The sequence below is a fragment of the Filicampus tigris genome, chromosome 9, assembly GCF_054856515.1.
Source record: "Filicampus tigris isolate MCC_2025a chromosome 9, RoL_Ftig_1.0, whole genome shotgun sequence".
Lineage (NCBI taxonomy): Eukaryota > Metazoa > Chordata > Actinopteri > Syngnathiformes > Syngnathidae > Filicampus > Filicampus tigris.
Window position 1 is genome coordinate 16,978,442 of NC_141225.1, and position 19,059 is coordinate 16,997,500.

The window sequence follows — 19,059 nt, forward strand, 5'->3', positions numbered from 1 at the left end:
TTGACTCCAGCAAATGTGGTGAGGAGGTGGCACACACATTACAAAGCCAAGCTAACCCCTATCGACATATATAGTTACCTGTAAATTATTATCATTATTATTTTTTTTAATATAAAATATAACACAAAGTATACTTTTATACTTGGCACATACGTAGTCATCAATACACAACAGCTCGTCCTCAATAACACAATATTAGGGAGCGGCATGATGCAGTCAAGATCGATGCCACAGTAAACTACAACCACAAAAATAAAAACATTGCTAAATGAATACCACTATATCATTTGTATTGTTTGTCAAGACATCTTTTTTCGATAGTGTACCTTTTAGTGTTGGAATTCAGTGTGTTGCTGTCGCCATGGGTTATGTAAGGGCCACAGCTAATTAACACTCAGATTGGGCTAAAAAGTGAGCGAGAGGGCAGGCTTGACTACAAAATGTGTGACACATCATCCTGTCAGCTGAAGGGCACGCACAATTTGGTGAAAGCCTAGAGCAGTACGTTTGTGAATACCAGCTATCTCTATGGACTCAGTACACGTATACAAAACACATGCACACACACTTTTTAGGGAGTAAAAAAAAAAGAAAAAAAAAATATGTGGACACTTAGCCGGAAAATAACTGAAATTCCAGCGTGGCAACCGGTCAGAGCAACAGCAGCAGCCGCGTGGACAACGTTACAGATGTTGCACGGCAGAATAAAAAGTGGGCAAATATGTCAATACCATGTGACTTTCTCAATCCCCATGTGTGTGTATGTGTTTTATTAACCACAGAATAATTCTGGGCAAGTGTGTGATGCATACAGAGAACAATAAAAAGTCAAAAGTAAAAAAGAAATGCAGAAGCGTAAACTCTGACTTGAAGTTAACCAAAACAATTTTTTTTCAAGAATATGTTCGATGGAGGCCCACTACTTGAAACAAGGCATTCTGATAAAGATTGCGTTTGTGGAATAAGAGTTAATTCACCCGTTTTACGCATCTCTCGGGGCGGCCATTTTGTCACTTCTGTCAACTGAAAACGACATCACAGTCGCTCAGGGCTCAGCTAATGACCAATCACAGCTCACCTGTTTTTGAAGCTGAGCCGTGATTGGTCATTACCTGAGCCCTGATCATTTGTGATGTCATTTTCAGTCGACAGAAGTGACAAAATGGCCGCCCCCTGGGTTGACTTCCTCTTTAAGAGGTTGTCATGTTTGATAGGAAATGTGTGAATGTAGGGACTATAAAAAAACAGTACAATATAATTTCCTAATAGGAACTCCAAATGATAGCAAGGCAACACAGTCGGCTAGATAGACCCTCCACCTTCATGTATCTTTAACTCTAATAACGTGTGTGCTTTATGGTTAGCCAGAAGTTTAAAAACACCACCAGCTGGTGCAGTTTGGATAAGTCAACTTGATCACCTTTGACAGTAGAGATGTAAACTATTAACCCAAGGGTTGGAGGTGGGCACACAGCAAGTCCCTTCATTGGTCACACAAAAACAGGCCAACGAAAGCAATGGAATGGAAAGAAGACAACACATGCCGTAGCATGTCTTCTTTCTTGCAATTAACAGCCACTTGCCTGGGGAAAAAAATGCTGGATGTGCTCCAGTGTTAATCTTCACCCCAACGCGCATTGAGTGACACAATCGAACCCGAACGAAAAGTAGGCTAGTGCGCAGAATTCCGCAACTACTTTTCATGAGTGACCGACTGTTGGCAACTAGTTTTGCCGGATTACAAACTTTTTCGCGATGGTCCACTCCAATCAATCTGGCCTGAGTGCATACACACAGCATGCCACTCTGACTCATAATATACAGATGACGACACTACAACCTCACAGCACTTCTTGGTAATTCTTGTTTTGAGCAAGTACACATTTCATCCATGTAATTTAAAAAGTTGAACAGAATGACTCCATTTTGATAGTAGTCTTTAAGCCAAGTGTGTGTCCGTTTCATACTTCAACAGATGGTCTTTAGTGCTGCGTGTCTTGGTGAGGAAGCGCTCAGCCAGCTTTTCCATGTTGCGGCTGTAGTCCATCTCAATCTCCGCCTTCTTCCTGAAGAAGTCCTGCAGGTCCTGGAGCAGCTGCACCCGCAGCTCACACTGCTGGTCCAGACACTTCAGCTGCTCCACCAGCTGGGCGCGAATCTCTGTCAGGGCAGGGAGGGACAGGTTTGTTGACATTATTAAGTTAATCTGAATACACAACAACAATATATATTGTCGGGTAGAATCCCGGAAGGCAAATGTCATTTTCATATATTCTGAATTCCAACACTTTTTTTGCCACACAAAACCTGTTTGTGTCATGTGACACATCAATGGAACTCATCAGACCATTTTGACTCCAGCATCATAGTCTTTGTTTCTCCAAGGTTAAGTTGTTTATAAATGGTTGCAAGGAAGCAAATTAAGATTTTGCGTTTTGTTTTACACTATCATTAATGTTAGTTGTTTGTCATCTTACTTATAAATTGTAACAAACATTAATTTAAAAAAGTGCACACGGTTAAGCTCTATGATATCCACAGTTTGACCATGGAACATCTTTATATTATTCCCAATAGGAGAAACCGCTTGATACCTGTCCCCACTATAGCAATGCAAATAAACTATCTAGTTTAAAATTTCTTCCACAAATCTTTTATCAATCCATCTGAGGGCAAGATTTTAAATATGCGCCTCCTACAACCGAAGGAGACTTATAACTACTTTTTAAAATAAAAGCACACAAAAATGTTCGATGTGCTTGAAAAATTACTGTTGCTCTTCATTAGCTTGGTGGTGAGTGTCTGCGATGTCTTTGACAATGACAAAAATCTCAGATGAAAGGACAGGATGGACATATATGTACAATGAGCTTGACCGCTGTCACAAGTCGGTCAGTTAGTGTGCGGAGGGAGTGGGCGTGAGTTGTGGCTGATAGCAGCTCCTGAGTGAATATGCATCCGGTTACCGCTCGGGGGACTAAAGCGACTGAAGCTTAATAACTACATACGAGCGCGTTACAATACACTGTAGTACATAATTCTATTATGTTTATCTATATATAACCGTATTGTCTTCCGCGCATCCAAAATTGTAGAGGCGGTCATTTATCGTAGCTTATTGCTTTCCATTTCCCCTCTGCCTCCCACCCACCTTTTCTTCCAGTCTAGTCTTTAATTAATAGAGTGCACTCCGTTGACGCATTCAATCACAAAGGAAAAACTCCTCTGGAGAATGGCGTGTAATGCAGCTTTGTTTCAGGAAGCAAGTTGCCACGTGCACACGCTCACGTGCACCCACTCACACACATTAATGATAAATGGATCAGCGCCGACAGCTGACAGATTAATGCTATGCTCTCCTAGCTGCCTGCCAACACTTTGTGTGTGCGCTGCACGTGTATCCTTGTACGAGTGAAGAAACAACAAACCCAACACACGCACAAGCCGGGATGTTCGCCGTGTTCGGTCACGGCTAGCGCACCACAGCTGCCCTACCTCTACAATGCTGGCTGTAGAGGAAGCAACGTGTTCTGCCCTCCATCCTGGCTCCTGTTCAGCATCAAGTTGCCTGACACACAAGCACGGACTGAAGCGCACATTCGCAGGCAGTTCTGGCAGAGTCCCTCGTCCGTCGAGCCAAGAGCCTCTTTGATGCTGCCTTTGTGCTTTTATAGCTGAGGGTGCAGTTCCTCACCATTGCCACAAAGAGAAGTGGAATCTCGAAAGGTGCCTGAGCGCACACGCTTCATCGGCAATCTGTCTTTCAAACAGACCTCAACGCTGTGCCGCCAAACAGCGAGGGCCCTCTTGCGCTAATACAAAGCAAAAACAAACACACACACACCCACACACATACAGTCGGCATCTGAGCCAATAACCTGTTGTGGGTATTTGCTTTGACAACATGTATTACTGTCCGGGGTGTGCGTGTGCATACAAGTTGTGAGTAATTTGCACACTGCAGCGCGGCAGGGATGGAGTCATACCATAGTCCTGCCTCTTGTGACTGCAGCCACAGAACCACAAGGTGACGGGCCGGCCTTGTAATTAACTGTGGCAGGACAACAACAACGCATACCACATTGCACAAACAGCGCAACTGAAAAGCAGCACTCTGACAAGCGGACCGCAATGATATAGTAATCGCTGAGAGGCAGGTTTAGGAGTGACATGCAACATTATGACCACTAGCACAATCTACAGAATTGAAATTGTAATCAAAGAGATGTATCAATTAGGGTTGTGCAATTAATCGAAATTCCATTTCTTTCACGATTATTGCACTCCACGATTACAAAAGTGGCATAATCATAAAAAACGATTATTAATATGCATACAAAAGGGAATCATACTCGAATCAATATATATTTGCACCTTTTCTATTTTATAATAACTAATTCTATACATTTGGCTTGTTACAAAAGGACCTTACTTACCGGTACATTTATTTGTCTTTATATTGTTTACGTTTTCTTGTTTTGTACCAAAAAATAAACGATCTGTGGAATAATCCTGATTTCAATGATTACCAAAATAATTGTGATTAATATTTTTTTCATAATCGAGCAGCCCTAGTATCAACCTTGTGAAACTTGACTTATGTGAGTATCTAAAGGTTTGCCAAACTAGTGTTATCAGCGACGACAAAGTGCAAACAATAACCACAGAACTTAAAATGTAACTTGTTTTGTCACTGGAAATGGTTGGACTCTTCTGACAATGCCATGTTTAGTTCAGTTTTAATATCGAGTGGTCAACCATCACCTCTTTACACTCGTATGATAATTAGAATACGAAAATGTCACTTAAAACTTTGCCTGTTTTCATAAATGCTTTCAGTGGCAATGGTTTGACTGACTATTTCCTGTATTTTGAAATGAGAACAACATCATTTCAATGAGCATCACAGTACAGCTTTAGTTTGACTTTATAAGTTCCACCATGAATACAGACCAGAGAAGATGACCCATGTGGGGGGCCCCGGTTTTTATAAAGCAAGTTTAAGGGCTGAATTCAATCTAAGCCCTGAAACACACTGAGGTGTTCCTAAAAGCACACTCTATTTCGAAAAGCTATAGCTATATGACTCAACCATTGGGAACCCTGAGCTCTTTCTGCTTCCCACTGTTGATCCTGGCTGTTAAGCTGAATTTCCTTGCGTAATGAAAAGTCAGCCTTTTCATCTTTGTCCATGTACAGAGAGGCGCTACGAAAGAAAGGAGGCGAGACGCTCACAGTGCAGGTCGATGCCGTCCCTCTGTAATGGTCATCATCCCCTCAGCCAGAAAGAAGTGGGATGTGAAGTGGAATGTGGCGCCTCCACCCCCTCCAGAAAGAACAGTCACATTTTCCAAGCAGATGAGAGCAGGTCTTGGATCTGGGATTCTGCTTTACTGATGCTCTCCTCTTGATTCTCTCGCTCCTGCTGCCACTTTTATGTCTGCATTACCGGCTCACTCGCCAGTATCGCCAACAACACAATCCAAACCCTAAAATTCATCAAAAGGAGCAACACTTTTGCTCTTTGGTGTTGTTATATTACCAGCCTACAATGGTTACACAAACATCTGCTATTCTTCACATGACCTATATGCTCTGTTTGTCTAAGGCCATGGAAGACTGGTGGTGCAGAATGTTTCATCAGCCAGCAAGGTCTATTAAAGGCCATATAGGTAGCGACGGCCAAAGATATTCTAGGGCAGTCTTTTTCACACAAAAATTTGACCAAACCAACCACATTATGGTCCTGTGAAAGGAATATGAAAATAGAACCAGAGTTGCGGTGCAAGTCACGTTCATTTATCTGATCATGGGTCTAAAGATAAACACTATATTATGCTATAAACATTTGTTTTACATTTTCATTCATTTCTTAAGTGAGAGAACACTGACCTTGTGTTCAGGTCAATTTGAATAAAGCTGGAAGATGATCTATTGTCTTTGGCAGCGATTTTACTATTTCCTAAGGTCTGAGACTTAAAGCTGCTGCCTCAAATCAGTCAGACATGCCGCATGCTAGCGTGCGGTTAGACATTTTGAGGCAAATAAAGGCGCTGCCAAAGGGCCTGTCACATAAACAGTCTGGGTGGAGCCCAGAATGGATGTTCCTCTCCGTCTGACATGACATTGAAAAAAAGGCTTCTCTTTTCTGTTGACCAATCAATCTGTCCACCATGTGCCTAGCTGACGCCTTTAGCCACAAAATATCGATCCAAAAATTCATTTCTGTGGTACCTTCACAATGTTTTAATTTAGAAATGGAAAAGTAGAAGAAGCAAACTGACCCGAACTGTACCGCACACTGTAAATGGCTGTTTTAGTAGGCCTGAATTGAAATTCATTTTAAGCCTGCACAGAAGTGATGGCTGCACCGAGCTGGCACAAACACAAGAGACACATTTATTGCCTCAAGCACTCCTTATACCTGAAGACACCCTGGGCTTGGACTCACACAATCTGACAGTAATGCCACTCTACCTTTGGGCCAATCTGGACCCTGTGTGAGTGGGTTTTAAAACACAAATTTCCCGCTGCCATAAGATGTATATTTTTTTTCCATCTGATGTTCAACAGTGTGGCACATTCAATCATCTGTGTAGCATGCTGTATATGTTAGAAAAAGTGGGCTGCTAGCTGTTATGTGTGCTGTCTTGCCCATAGACAAGAAGCCTTTTGCTAGGCTATTTAGCTAGGGTGACAATGCACCTTGAGAGATTTATTCCTGCAAAATAATATAATGTTCTTGCAATCCCATTCGTCACTGTGAGGAGCTTTCCAAATAAGCCTCTTGAGTGCCAGTGCGGTTTAGTCTAAGTGAGGTTGCCATCCAACCTCCACTGGCGATCAAGTGATGCAACAGATGCTGCAGCAGAAATCGGTGCTGTGTCATATTGCGCAGAACAATGATGCCTGGAGGAGTTGTCTTTAATTGAATGTAGCTCAACTTCCAATTTGCTGATGTCATGTTCGATGCAACCCCACTAGTCTAAACGCGGCATTTTGATTAATATTGCGTTTGTGGAATATGGTTTAAGCAGTAAAATCCGCCCGTTTTTGTCTATCGCAGGAGGCGGCCATTTTGCCACTTGTTGTCGACTGAAAATGACATCACAGTTGCTCAAAGCTTGGGTAACGACCAATCGTGGCTCAGTTTCAGAAGACAGGTGAGCCTTAATTGGTCGTTACTTGAGCCCTGAGCAAATGTGATGTCATTTTCAGTCGACAGAAAGTGGCAAAATGGCCATCCCGTGATATGGCTAGAATGGGTGGATTTTGCTGCTTAACTCTATTATACAAATGCAATATTAATCAGAATGCCATGTTTAGATGAGAGAAGGCAGAAGATATTATTTTCAACAAAAAAAATTGGGTTGACTTCCTATTTAAAGACCAAACTACTTGAGCTTATTCTTAATCAACAGCGCCTCTGCTGGTTGCAGCTAAATAGTGCAGTCCATACAGCCTCAATTGCTTCAGGATGCGTTTGATAAATACAATCAACATTTTGTACCTGTTTGTTTTTCTTTTCACTGCCCATCCGTCATTTTTCCCCAATTAAAGAGGTAAAAGTTTACATCATTGCACATTCAAAGTTGTATCACAATTACTGCATCACTGGTCAACTTAAATGGAGCGACGATTTATCAGCATCATCTACACAACTGCCACTACTACTGTTCACTTTATTTTTGCTTTATGACTCTCCCAAGTTGTTTGAACAGTTGTCATTGGTCACTGATTCCATCAAGAAAAGACTCACTCTACTTACGTGTCACATCTTTGCTTCTGAAGTAAAAACACTATTACTGCGGTCACCATCTTGCCCAATCCCCTCCAGCCGTAATAAGTTTGAGTCATACCACCAGGAGCTATTGTCCTCCAGAGAATGAAAGCAATACAATGAAAATGGGGGAACAGAGCGGTGTAAAGCGGGATAGGGGTGGGCATGGGTGATAGTGTCACGGTGAAATATATGTTCATTCAGCCTCTGCGCAGGAAGAGACGACAGAGAAACAGGAAGTCAGTGGGAGCAGTTCATTGCCCATAGGGAGCACATGGGAGGGTTATACTTAACAACTACAGGAAGCCTGTGCGCAGAGGCCGAATTTGTGCCTGTGTGCGGGTCTGAATAAAAACACGTAAAGAAAAGAAGGCAGCTGTGGAGGTAGTCACTACTAGGGGAGGAAAAACTAACGTTTGGGTTTGCTGGTTGAACGAGGAATGTATGTTATATTATATATGTACTGTATGAGTGCGGGTTGGCCTATCGCATGTGATTTCAAGGCGGCCGAATGGGTTGGTAGCCTCAGTTTGCAGGTAGTATTTCCTAAAAGGATTCTTAAGCAGGGTGGAATCTATTAGTTCCAGACATGCCTTACTAATACTACTTCACTTTATAGACACATACACATGCACACACACCAGTTATGTAAGGAGGGGGAGTATAGGAAAAGATAGAATTACAGTACAGTAAGTGTTGGAGGGGAAAGTATTGCTGGAATGGAACCATTCCAGCCAATTTCTTTTTCTTGGGTCTACTTATTTCCTCTGAAAACACACGCACGCACGCACGCACGCACGCACCGACGTAAAGGCATGTAGCCTGTCCCCCAAATCCCTCCAATTTAAGGAAACGCAGTGTTGCCTTTAATGAGGCAAGTTAACAAGTGCGGTGACTTCTAGACATGGACAACTTGCCAAAGTGTCAAAACCAGAGCAGACCTGCCAATTCTATGAGAAGCAAAGATGAGGACAATGGAGAAGTGGGGATTTTTGTGTGTGCTACGACCAAGGAAAATAAGTAACAGAGGGGAATTTCAGATGTTATAATCTGACTTTTTGGGGTGCTTTTGTTAGTTCTGGTTTATCATAATGGAGAACTGAAACCGGAGGGATTATTTTCACCAAGCATGGAAACAGAGCTTTAAAATTTAAGAACCACAAACAAACACTCCCTATGCACCAATTACACTACTGATGACCAAAGGAATGTAAAACGAATGGTGGGAACAGAATTTCAGGAAATGCTTCCTAGCATCACTTCTAGATAATGATGAATTTGCAAGCGTTTAATCATCAAATCAGAACAATACTTTGCTATAAATTTGATGTATATGTTTCAAAGTACAGGAGTGAGGATGCTGGGAATATGATGAGGAGCAAGCGATAGAAGGGATCAGCAGGAGTAAATTCCTCTATGCTTCTCTTCACCCTGGTGACCAGGCCAGGAAGTCATTCACCCTTTCATAGGCTTCAGGATTCAGTCCGCAGAGCGCAAGACGGGATGTTTGCACGAGGAAGGGTGTCGATGCTTCTGTGGGCCAGGCTCTAAGCCGTGTGGGTTCCCTGCCGGGGTTCCCTGCTTGAGATAGGACTACAGGTCAGGGGGTCAGAGGTCACAGTGCTACTAGGCAGAGGTCACTCTCCCATGTCAACCCTGGTATAAAACACTTGGAACAATAGAACTTCGTTTCAGATCAGTTTCAGCTCAGGCAGGAGTAATGCTGCCTGGATGTACTCTTTTACGCTCCTACGCCATTGCATGCTCTGATTCCTCTCTTATGGTAGCAGTGGGAGGTTTGGGGATGGGGATTGGGGGTTTTCTATGCATAATGAAAAGGGTTGCTTATCAAAAGTTAACTAACTGCTCACCCACTTGCAGAGCCTGCCTGCTCCACTAACCCATTCTTGGGAGGTGGGATTAAGCGGGAGGGCTGCTTCTCCCATAGACATACAGATGAAATAAAATGACAGTTTATATATTCGTATGTGCAAATACATTTTGGTTGGTCAATTTTAAATGTAAATAAGGATAGGGAATTCTGTCATTGTGGAACAGATTGTCGAATGACCACATGTTGAAGCAAATGAGGCAAAATGGAACGGTATGGATGAGGCTATACCCAACAAATGCACTGCTTATATAGGGAGCGCTTAAACAAAAACAGTCTTTTACAAAGACAAAAAAAATGCCTGGGTGACCAGTCTAGGGTGGACTCTGCCTATCGCACAAAGTCATCTGAAATTGGCATCAACTCACGCACGACGCTAATGAGGACAAGTTGTATAGAAAATGGATGGCTGGAGAAAAACTGTCCGCATGTGGGACTGGATGGATGGAACAAAGAAAGATGCCATCAGTGACGTTGACCTCCTGGCTCGAGTTGGAGATCAGTGGCTTTTTTACATGGCGTCCCTCATTCACTCCATGAACTTTTAATTACATAATATTTAAGTCAATAACATTAATAAAGAAATGATGTCCTTCCTATTTGTTAAAAGAATGTTCGGTAAACTGCTCATCCTGTAGTGTACTCACAGGTTAATTAGTCACAAAATCAGAATTCTAATGATGTTCCGTTTTGCTCGCATGACCGTGCACCTGGTGTCACCTCTATTTCCTGTCCCTGACGGACACAGCCATCTGGGCTTCAATTTCTTCCAACAGGCTCCATCTCTGTCACGCTCACTCTCACACACGCACACACCAACACACGCAAACACGCACACACTTTGCCGAAGGGATGAAAACCACGACCATATAGAGATCGGCGCCATCTGTCTGGGAAGGTTCGCTGGAGTATCGAAACCTGGCGAAACCTGCTCAAATGTATTATACCATCCTGGCTCAGGAGGGGAGACGATATTAAGCTAAACTGTCTCACCGTGTGTGTGTGTGTATGCACGTGTATGTTTATGTGTGCACTCTTTCCAATGTTTCCAAATGGCCAGTGCATAACACCCTTCTTAATCAGCTTAGCAGCCAGTCAGGGGATTTGTCTAATCCACAACACAAGCATGGGAAGAAGCCCGCTGAGCATGTCTGCCTGTCTCACTGTGTGTGTCAGCCTCAACCTTCTCTGCATCAAGCATTACAGCGTTCATCTAAAAGACAAGCGGCGAAATGAAAGTAGTGATGGGTGGGAGCAGACGCCATTCAAGTGCAGACGCGTCGTCTGGCGGGCGAAGGGTCAGCCTTATCTCCATTAGCCGTTTAGGGTTTGTCATATTTCAACTGAATGAGGGACGGCGTGCAACACCCCTTTCTGTAGATTAAATAGTAATTTGCCATGTTTACCCCGCAGTGTATTTTACTTCTCACAGAAAGTGATTCGTCAGCAACAAGCTGCCGGAGGAACCAGCTGTCTGAATGCAACACTGTGTGTAAACGTCATCTGTAAGCCTACCGTTGTGAGGAACAAGTTCAATCAGACGGAAGGCTAAATGCACATCACTGCGCATGTGTATGTGACATGTGGACCAATATGGGTGAAAATTCTTAACGTAGCGTTCCAAGAGACATGGGGCTAAAAGGGGAGATAGAGGATAGAGTGAGAAGCATCGAGACCAAAAGGGTCATATCTGCTGACGGCTGTCAAGTGGTGATGCTTATCTGCATGCCATGGGAAGACAATGAGTGAAGGCAATACGTTCTTTCCGACACTGAACATGCCAACAACAAATTCCTTTACAGGCATTGACATGAGTGTGTATGTGAAAAGAGGAGAAATTGTTCCTCTGATATTTTAAGGAAGAGTATTTTAAGGAAGAGTACAAAATAATGACTAAGTTGTATCTAACGCTATGAGGACAGTTCACATTAATGACCAGGACAGCTGCCAACAGCAAAACTTCAAAGTGAATCTATAAAATGGGTGTGCACTGGGAGATAAACCTCACAATTAGAGAGTCAGCCATTTTGGACTTTTCATGCTGTCTATCCAATACAATACTGAGCCATTGTATACCAGTAACAGTCTCTTGCAGTACATCCGTTGTATCAGTTGTACATCACTTTGTAGATTTGCATGTGAGATACAGCTAAAATGGGCATATGAGAAGATAACAGCCCCACCCTAGCTGCTGCTGTTCCGTGGAGAATGTTTTGTTGTGGAGTACTATCACAGGCCTGGGGTGTTTATACGGCTTAATGTTTAAATACACCACTACTCTGGGAAAAGAAAAAAATCCTATGATGATTATCATATTCAGCATCTTGATAAAGATTCTCCTCAAATCCAGCACTCCTTGCTGCTCCCATCAGAGCATCTTTGGAAGTGGTGCATTGACAGGAGGGGGGAAGAAAAAGTGGGGCAAGCTGCATGAAAAGGCTCTAAGGAAAGACTAGAACTCTGCACCTCAGCACAAAACAACCACTGCAACAAAAAAAAAAAAAAAAAAAAAAAAAAGGAACAAAAATCTGACAAAGGCTCGGCTGGGATTTGTTGAAGATTTTTCACAGTATTAAAACAACTGCAACCATACTAGTGGCATCACATAGCTGGATAACACATCTCATGCTATCGCATATCGATACCATAGCCCTAATCTATGGTCAAAAAGAGTTTACAAACAGTAAGATGAACACTGAGCTTTGAAAGGGATGGGAATCAGGTTATTTCTTGGTAAACCACAGTTATCTGAGGTTAAATTCAATTTTACATCTTTCAACTGTGCATCCTTGATTGAAACCTGGGCAGGGAGGAATAAGAATGGAATGACAAAAAAAAATCTATGCTTTCGCCACGTTAATTATGTGGGACTATAGTGTATCTAACAGGATTATGTGCTGCCTTCAAGAATTTAGCCGTGGTTTGTACAAAAATAATGAAAAAAAAACAGGGAGAATTTTTCTTGTTATGAATTACCCCTGATGCAGCGATCCAAATCCATTTAACCGCTTTAAAATAGTCAGGCAAATGACAACCACCTTTTCAAAGCGTAATAATGCCTGCTGCAATGGAATTTGCCTCTTTGTGCATTTTTCCCTCTTGAATTTGATATAAAAGTTGAGGTGAGACACCTCTGTGTAATTTTGCACTACTGTCAGAGATTGCCTTCCAGAAAACATATCAGGAGTCGAATATTAACATAATCAAGCTTACACCGGTAAAACTGACAAAAGTACTACACACGCACCATATATGAGGGTTGGTGCAGGGCAATATGAGGTCAAATGTGAGCTCGCTGCCCATAATGAATAGCTTCATATAATATGTAGAGTATTTCTCAGGCTTCCACAATACACAAGATTCAAATTAGCCTGAAGCAACCTTTGAAATCTCCCCTTGCTTAGAAAGCACCACAACACTAATGATTACCCCCCCCACACACACACACACACCATTTATGGGTTTGTAAACTGATGCAGGGTGACTAACACTCACCTCAGGTGATTCTGAGAACGACCTTGCATGGTGAAAACAGCATTCGCCCTGCTCAAGTGCACAAACACATACATGCTATTGTTTTGCCTCCTCACGCATAACAACCATTCCCCTTTTGCAGTCCTGACATACCACCCGCATGATTGTCCCAGCAGCTCAAATGTCATCATCTCAGGGGCCACAACAGGCATCTTCCCAAAACTGTTGGCAACACTTATTCAAAATCCAGTAGCTGCATGAATCAGAAATTGTTGTTCAATCAAATCAGGGAGTGGTTAGCAGATAAATGTACAGAGCCAAAAGCAAACGTTTCAGGGCAGCGGGCCATTACAAATACTGAACTGAAAATGGGAAAAACAACTAGGAAATCTTTTGGTGTCCATTCATCCGGAGCATTTTTATGGTCAGGAGGTTGAGGTCTGGGATCTGAGTTCTTCCACACCAAACTCACCGAAGCGTATCTTTAGAGATCTTTCCTTGTGCACTGAGGCAGAGTAATGCTGGAACAGAAAAGGCACTTGAAAGTTGGAAGCACAGAATTGTCTATTTACGAAGAGTTGAGGCCAATTGATACTGTACTTTCCACGGACCGCAGACGGTCATGCGGGTCCATTCGTACTCCATTTCAGGGTTCAGGTCGGTATGCGTTCCACACATCAACAACTGCGCATTTAATCAAAATGGCGATGTCACAAAAACAATCAGAGATCCTGTGTCTCTTTATTTGCTGGAAAGTAGGAAAAGTATGACCATGATAAACTGTGCAACCATGGAACCTGAGTAGAAGAAGGACTGCAGTGGGGTCCTTGTGGATCCTTGCGCGCAGTGGTGGATGACAATAATGACGTCACATGGACCGATACGCCCTGCAGATATGCCGACGCGGAAAATATGACTTGACCTCGAGTCTAACCTGCTTGACAACCTTACTTTCTGGATTCTGCTAAGCATCGCAACGCACGGATGCGTCATCTAAACAGGATCCTGGATTGTATTTCACCTTGTGGCAGATGCATTCATTAGCAACACGCCCATTAGTATTCATCCGAACTGCTGCACTCACTTTGGGCAAAGCCTCCCTGATTAAATACACTGTCAACTCTGTGAAAACCCTGCTCAACCTTCTGTGACAAGACTTTACTCATTCAAAATAGAAGCTGAATTAAAAGACTGCTCCCTTCTAAATCCTCATCTTTGACCTGAGGTGGAGTGTTGCTGATAATCTGCTTCAGGAAGAGTTTCCGATTTAAAACTTTGGTAGCCTCCTGATATCTTTGTAGCCAAGCCTTTGACGCCAAGGGAAGATGGCGCCTGGTGTGCCTTGAACATTAACGAAGCTATCTGCATTTGGTAATGGACAGTTTGATACAACAATATCACCTCTCCAGAGGAGGAACAAGTGGAACAACAAAAAGTGGGAGACTCCCCGCAACATATGTGCGTCCTGTATCAAAGACAGGACATGTCTCAATCGGCACAACACAATAGGGTGCTCTACCGTGGGCGGTCACACCCTTTCCTCCAAGCTCCACATCCATGACCTTACTAAATGACCCCGATGAGGCTTAAAAAGAAAAGGGAAAATAAGGAGAGAAAAGGGAGTGGACACATCAGGAATGAAATCCCTATCAAAACAGAAGGCAAGTCTTAGGAATACAGGAAGTGCGAGAAAGACTGAGAGGTGTAACTGATTCTGGACAGACAGCTGAGACAGCAGACAAGCAGATGGGAAAATGGGACAGATCTACACAGAGGGAAAGCAGTGCTGTCGTTTTGTTTTCCGCAACGCGGAGCTGAATTATTAACGCTGGATCAGTGGAAGTGGGAGAAGACAGAACACTTTCAGGTGCCCGGTGTAATCTCCGCATCATGCATACACATACACAGAGCTGTCTGGTGCTGACAAGAACATGATTTGCTCAGGCTCAAGCGGACATGGACATTGCTCGTGTAAGGAATGACAGACTACAAGTTATTATGATTTTCCACTGTACAGTAAAGGTTTGGCTCAGCTCTACTTGTCTCGTTTTGGGGCAGTTTTTCACTTCAAATTACTGCAGAAAACTACAAAAAAGAAACACGCCAATGGATGGCATCAGTCAGAACAAGATATGGCAACAATAACAGAGTAGAACGAGATCTCTGGTAATTACTTCTCTGCAGGTGGCTTATGGCCATGTACGAGACACATGTTATTCAACAGGAGACAGGGCAGCAAGAAAACAGACCACTGCAGCAGACTGCAGAATGTGGATCTTGGGACGCCCCTGAAATGGTACAATTTGGAATTCAACCAACATTTCGGGAAATAAAAAAAAAAAATGAGTGGGTTGAGCCAGGAAGGGCATACGGCAGCAAAAAGACTCTGCTAATCAAATGATGGGAGTGACTCACTGTAGTGAACCCTGATTCGACCAGGCGAAAATCGCAAATTTTCATTGTCATTAAGGAAGAACTATTTCTAAAATTACACAGTTCATCCCAGGTTGCCAGAACAAATTGTGTCCGACCTAAGAGGCTCTACGATACTCGACTAGAAAGACGAGGCGTCATTTTAGACGGCGGATTCAGACACTACTTTATGTTCAATAATCACAGAAAGTAGCATTTCAATTTGTATGTATAGCCTTGGTTCAAAAAATACTTTGACCTTTTACAAATAAAATTCTCAGGAAATAATATCATCTACACTTGTTTTGAAAAGAAGAATTACAATGCTTGTAGTATCTCTGCCTCTGAGTGGTGTTGCATGTAATCAATTCCGCTAGGAATGGTGTGTCCGTAATGAGATGCTTATTGGGAGTTCATTTAGGAGGCAGTGTGTCACACTTAATAATTGAGCACGCAACATGTTTCTGACCGCAGTCGACGTCTGTTCAAGGCCGGGATTAGAAGAAGTCAAAGGTCATAGCAGACCGGAGGAAGACATGTGGCCCACACCTGTTCAAAGATACCCCACAGTCCCATCATTAGGGGACCAAAACAAGGTAAAGTAGACAAGTGAGTCAGTCATTAGCAGAGTTTATTGTTAAACTGTGAGAGACTCCAAAAGGCTGTCATGTTGTTTTGCTTTATCTCTCTGCAGCCAGTGTTTTTCTCTCTGTTGCCCAGGCTTTCTTTTTTATCCACAGAGGAAGCCTGTTTGATCTGGGAGACTCCCGCTGTTCTGACTCTCCGAGCTCAAAGACATCAGGCGTACACTCCTCGCTTGCTCACTTCAGGCGAGAGCTTGCTCCTTTTTTTTTTTTTTCCCAATGCCCCTTTCCAAAAAAAAAAAAAAAAAAAAAACTCTGTCCCTCAGCTTTCCCTCTGCTAGAAACCAGGCAATTCTCCCTCTTGTACCGAAGACAAGACAATAATTCATGAACTCAAAATGGCCTCTATGCTGTGGAAGTTGGGCCGTTGCCAGCAATGCAGCGTGCATATGGACCGTGTAGTATGTGAGCTATGACATCGGGGGGGACAGTAGCCATCATTGTCTTTCACAGCGAGAGCCGGACACAATGGAGAGGGATACAGGCAGGGACATGACTCATACATACTGTAAGCCCCCCTGACCATTAACGGCTGACAAAGACGCTGGAAAGAATAGGCAGTAAGTGTCAGCGTGTTGTACAGCTAAACAATAGCAGCATTACGCACGCCAACTTGGGCCTTAAGCCGCGATGCAGAAAACAGCGTTAATGTTGAATTTGTTTCTCATTTACTTGAAACAAAAGCTTTTTGGCATGCCTCAGCTCATTAACGGCAAAATGTATTCATTTAGGAATCATTTGGTATATTCATCAGGACTTAAAAGAAAATAAGTAATGCATTGTTGGACCCTGACTGGAAAGACAAAAACGATACTTGTATTTTGTCATTTCGTCCAGTGACGTTATACGTTTTCTGTCAAGTCAATACAGATTAACAACCAATTAGTTTACTGAGTTTTAAAAAAGGAAATAGAAAATACATAAAAAATGGCAGACCCTGTGAGCGAGCACACAAAGGCAGATGCGATATTTCAAAACACTATTTTCAAAATAATAAAACCTTCGTAGATTTAAGTAAACGTCAAATGATGAAGAACATATGAGCATCGAAAATACAATAGAAAGATGTGTAATCTTGGGTTTAGTATCTGAAGACTGTTCATTTGACATATTATGCATTGCTTTCCACAATTGAAAACAGTTCATAGTTCCTTAATAACTTCATCCTTTAACAACGCATTCGTCAATAATACCCCAAAGATCAATAATTTAATCATGGTTTTTGTCATGTTGAAATTGGCTCTTTTTAGATGTGGATCTGTCTTATGCCGTGCGCCAGCCCTCATCCCGCCTCACATACTTCCACTGTATTGACGTCACTGACAAACTCAAATAAGTGCCTAATCTGTGCTTTACTCAGAAATCTTTGTGCACAGACACCACTGGCTAAAGACCTCTTTACACTCCCGCCGGCGACGTCAGCGAGCGCATCACTGCGGCAATGCCGCGTGCAGTTTGCATTTATACTCGGCTGCTCGATTAGGAAAATTATTTTAATCACGATTATTTTGGTAATAATTTAAATCACGATTACTCAGACGATCATTTATTTTTTGGTACAAAACAAGTAAATGTTTTAACGTAACAAATACAAGGACAAATAAATTTCGTTGAAACACTATGTAAGTTCCTTTTGGACCAAACAAAATTGATCAAATTGGTTACTATAAAAAAGGTGAAAATGTATCAATTCAAGTATGATTTCTTTGTGTAAACCACTATGGCTGTTCCTGACGAGGACAGTTTTTTATGGCCAATTCCGGTTGGCGTTAGTGCATTTGAGTCAACATGTACCTGTACATACCTTGCTCAACATCAATAAATAGCGATCGAACCTAATCTAACCTCATGTTAACATGTTAAACATGGGTGTGTTGTATGTGGTGCAGTTCAAACACATCCCTCCATCTTCCAAATGTCTGAGAGGGATGGCATTTAGATAAACAGTAGGTTAACATGACACTTTATTTATATACTGTAGTAGTCATAATGGTAGTGCTCAACTGCCGGTACGCTGGATTAGACCAAGATTACAATCAATTAAAAAGATAGGCCGCAGCAGTGGGAAAGTCGCCCCACAACATTCCTTAGCGGGAATACCACCAGTGCATGACAAGAGTCCCACACACATTCAGCCTGTAGCCACCCACAGCAACCTTTTAACACAGTAAGTGGCTGTGTGCGTGCATCTGTATGTCAGAGACTGCCACCTTTAACATTGCTGTCCTCTGAGAGAAAGAGTTGGATGACAGAGGGAGTGGGAACAGAATGATTCGGGGTAATTAGGGGGGGGGTTCAGTAAAATGCGTGTGCCTCTGGATCTGCCGTCATCAATGAAATGAGGTGATTGATGGTCCTTTGTGCCAAAGGGCAGCACCCCTCAAACCCTGCGTTCTTCTCCATTATACCAATAGTCTAGTCACCTCTAAAAAGGACTCAAAATGCAGCCAAGATGTACTTAAGAATATTTCATCAAGAGATCCAATAAAAATCGATGTATCAAAATGATAAATGATGAGTAGTGGTGTACAACTACACTGCAACAAGGTGCCCATAATATTAGGATGATGCAGTGCGTTTCTACATCAGTGCAAACAATAAAGTGACACAGCAGCTCTCTGCCGGGCCTCAACAATCCTAATTTGGATCAGACCCAGGTATACTCGTACTTTAATTATTGCCCACCTCTTGCGTATGCATGAATTGTGTAGCTAAGATTCATGCATTATCTAATACATGGTGAACAAAAATCCTCTCCCTTTGGCCTAAGCCTTGCCCCTTCACCTTAATTTCAAGTAGTTTTTGCATTGACACACAACTCCTTGGCAGAAGCAAGAATAAAACATTTTGTTAAGTGA

The 19,059-nt window shown here is 42.6% G+C and overlaps 1 protein-coding gene across 3 annotated transcripts in view; it reads right to left on the reverse strand.

Moving 5' to 3' along the window:
- srgap2 (SLIT-ROBO Rho GTPase activating protein 2) overlaps nucleotides 1–19,059 on the reverse strand; it is a 54,562-nt gene that overhangs the window by 21,597 nt on the left and 13,906 nt on the right. For 2 of the 3 annotated variants that reach the window (XM_086039478.1, XM_086039477.1), the window contains exon 2: nucleotides 1,968–2,160. In XM_086039478.1, the coding sequence (XP_085895604.1) occupies nucleotides 1,968–2,160 (193 nt within the window). Of the gene's footprint in view, nucleotides 1–1,967; nucleotides 2,161–3,495; nucleotides 3,747–19,059 lie in introns of those variants that run through there. The other variant, XM_086039480.1, reaches the window with a different exon arrangement.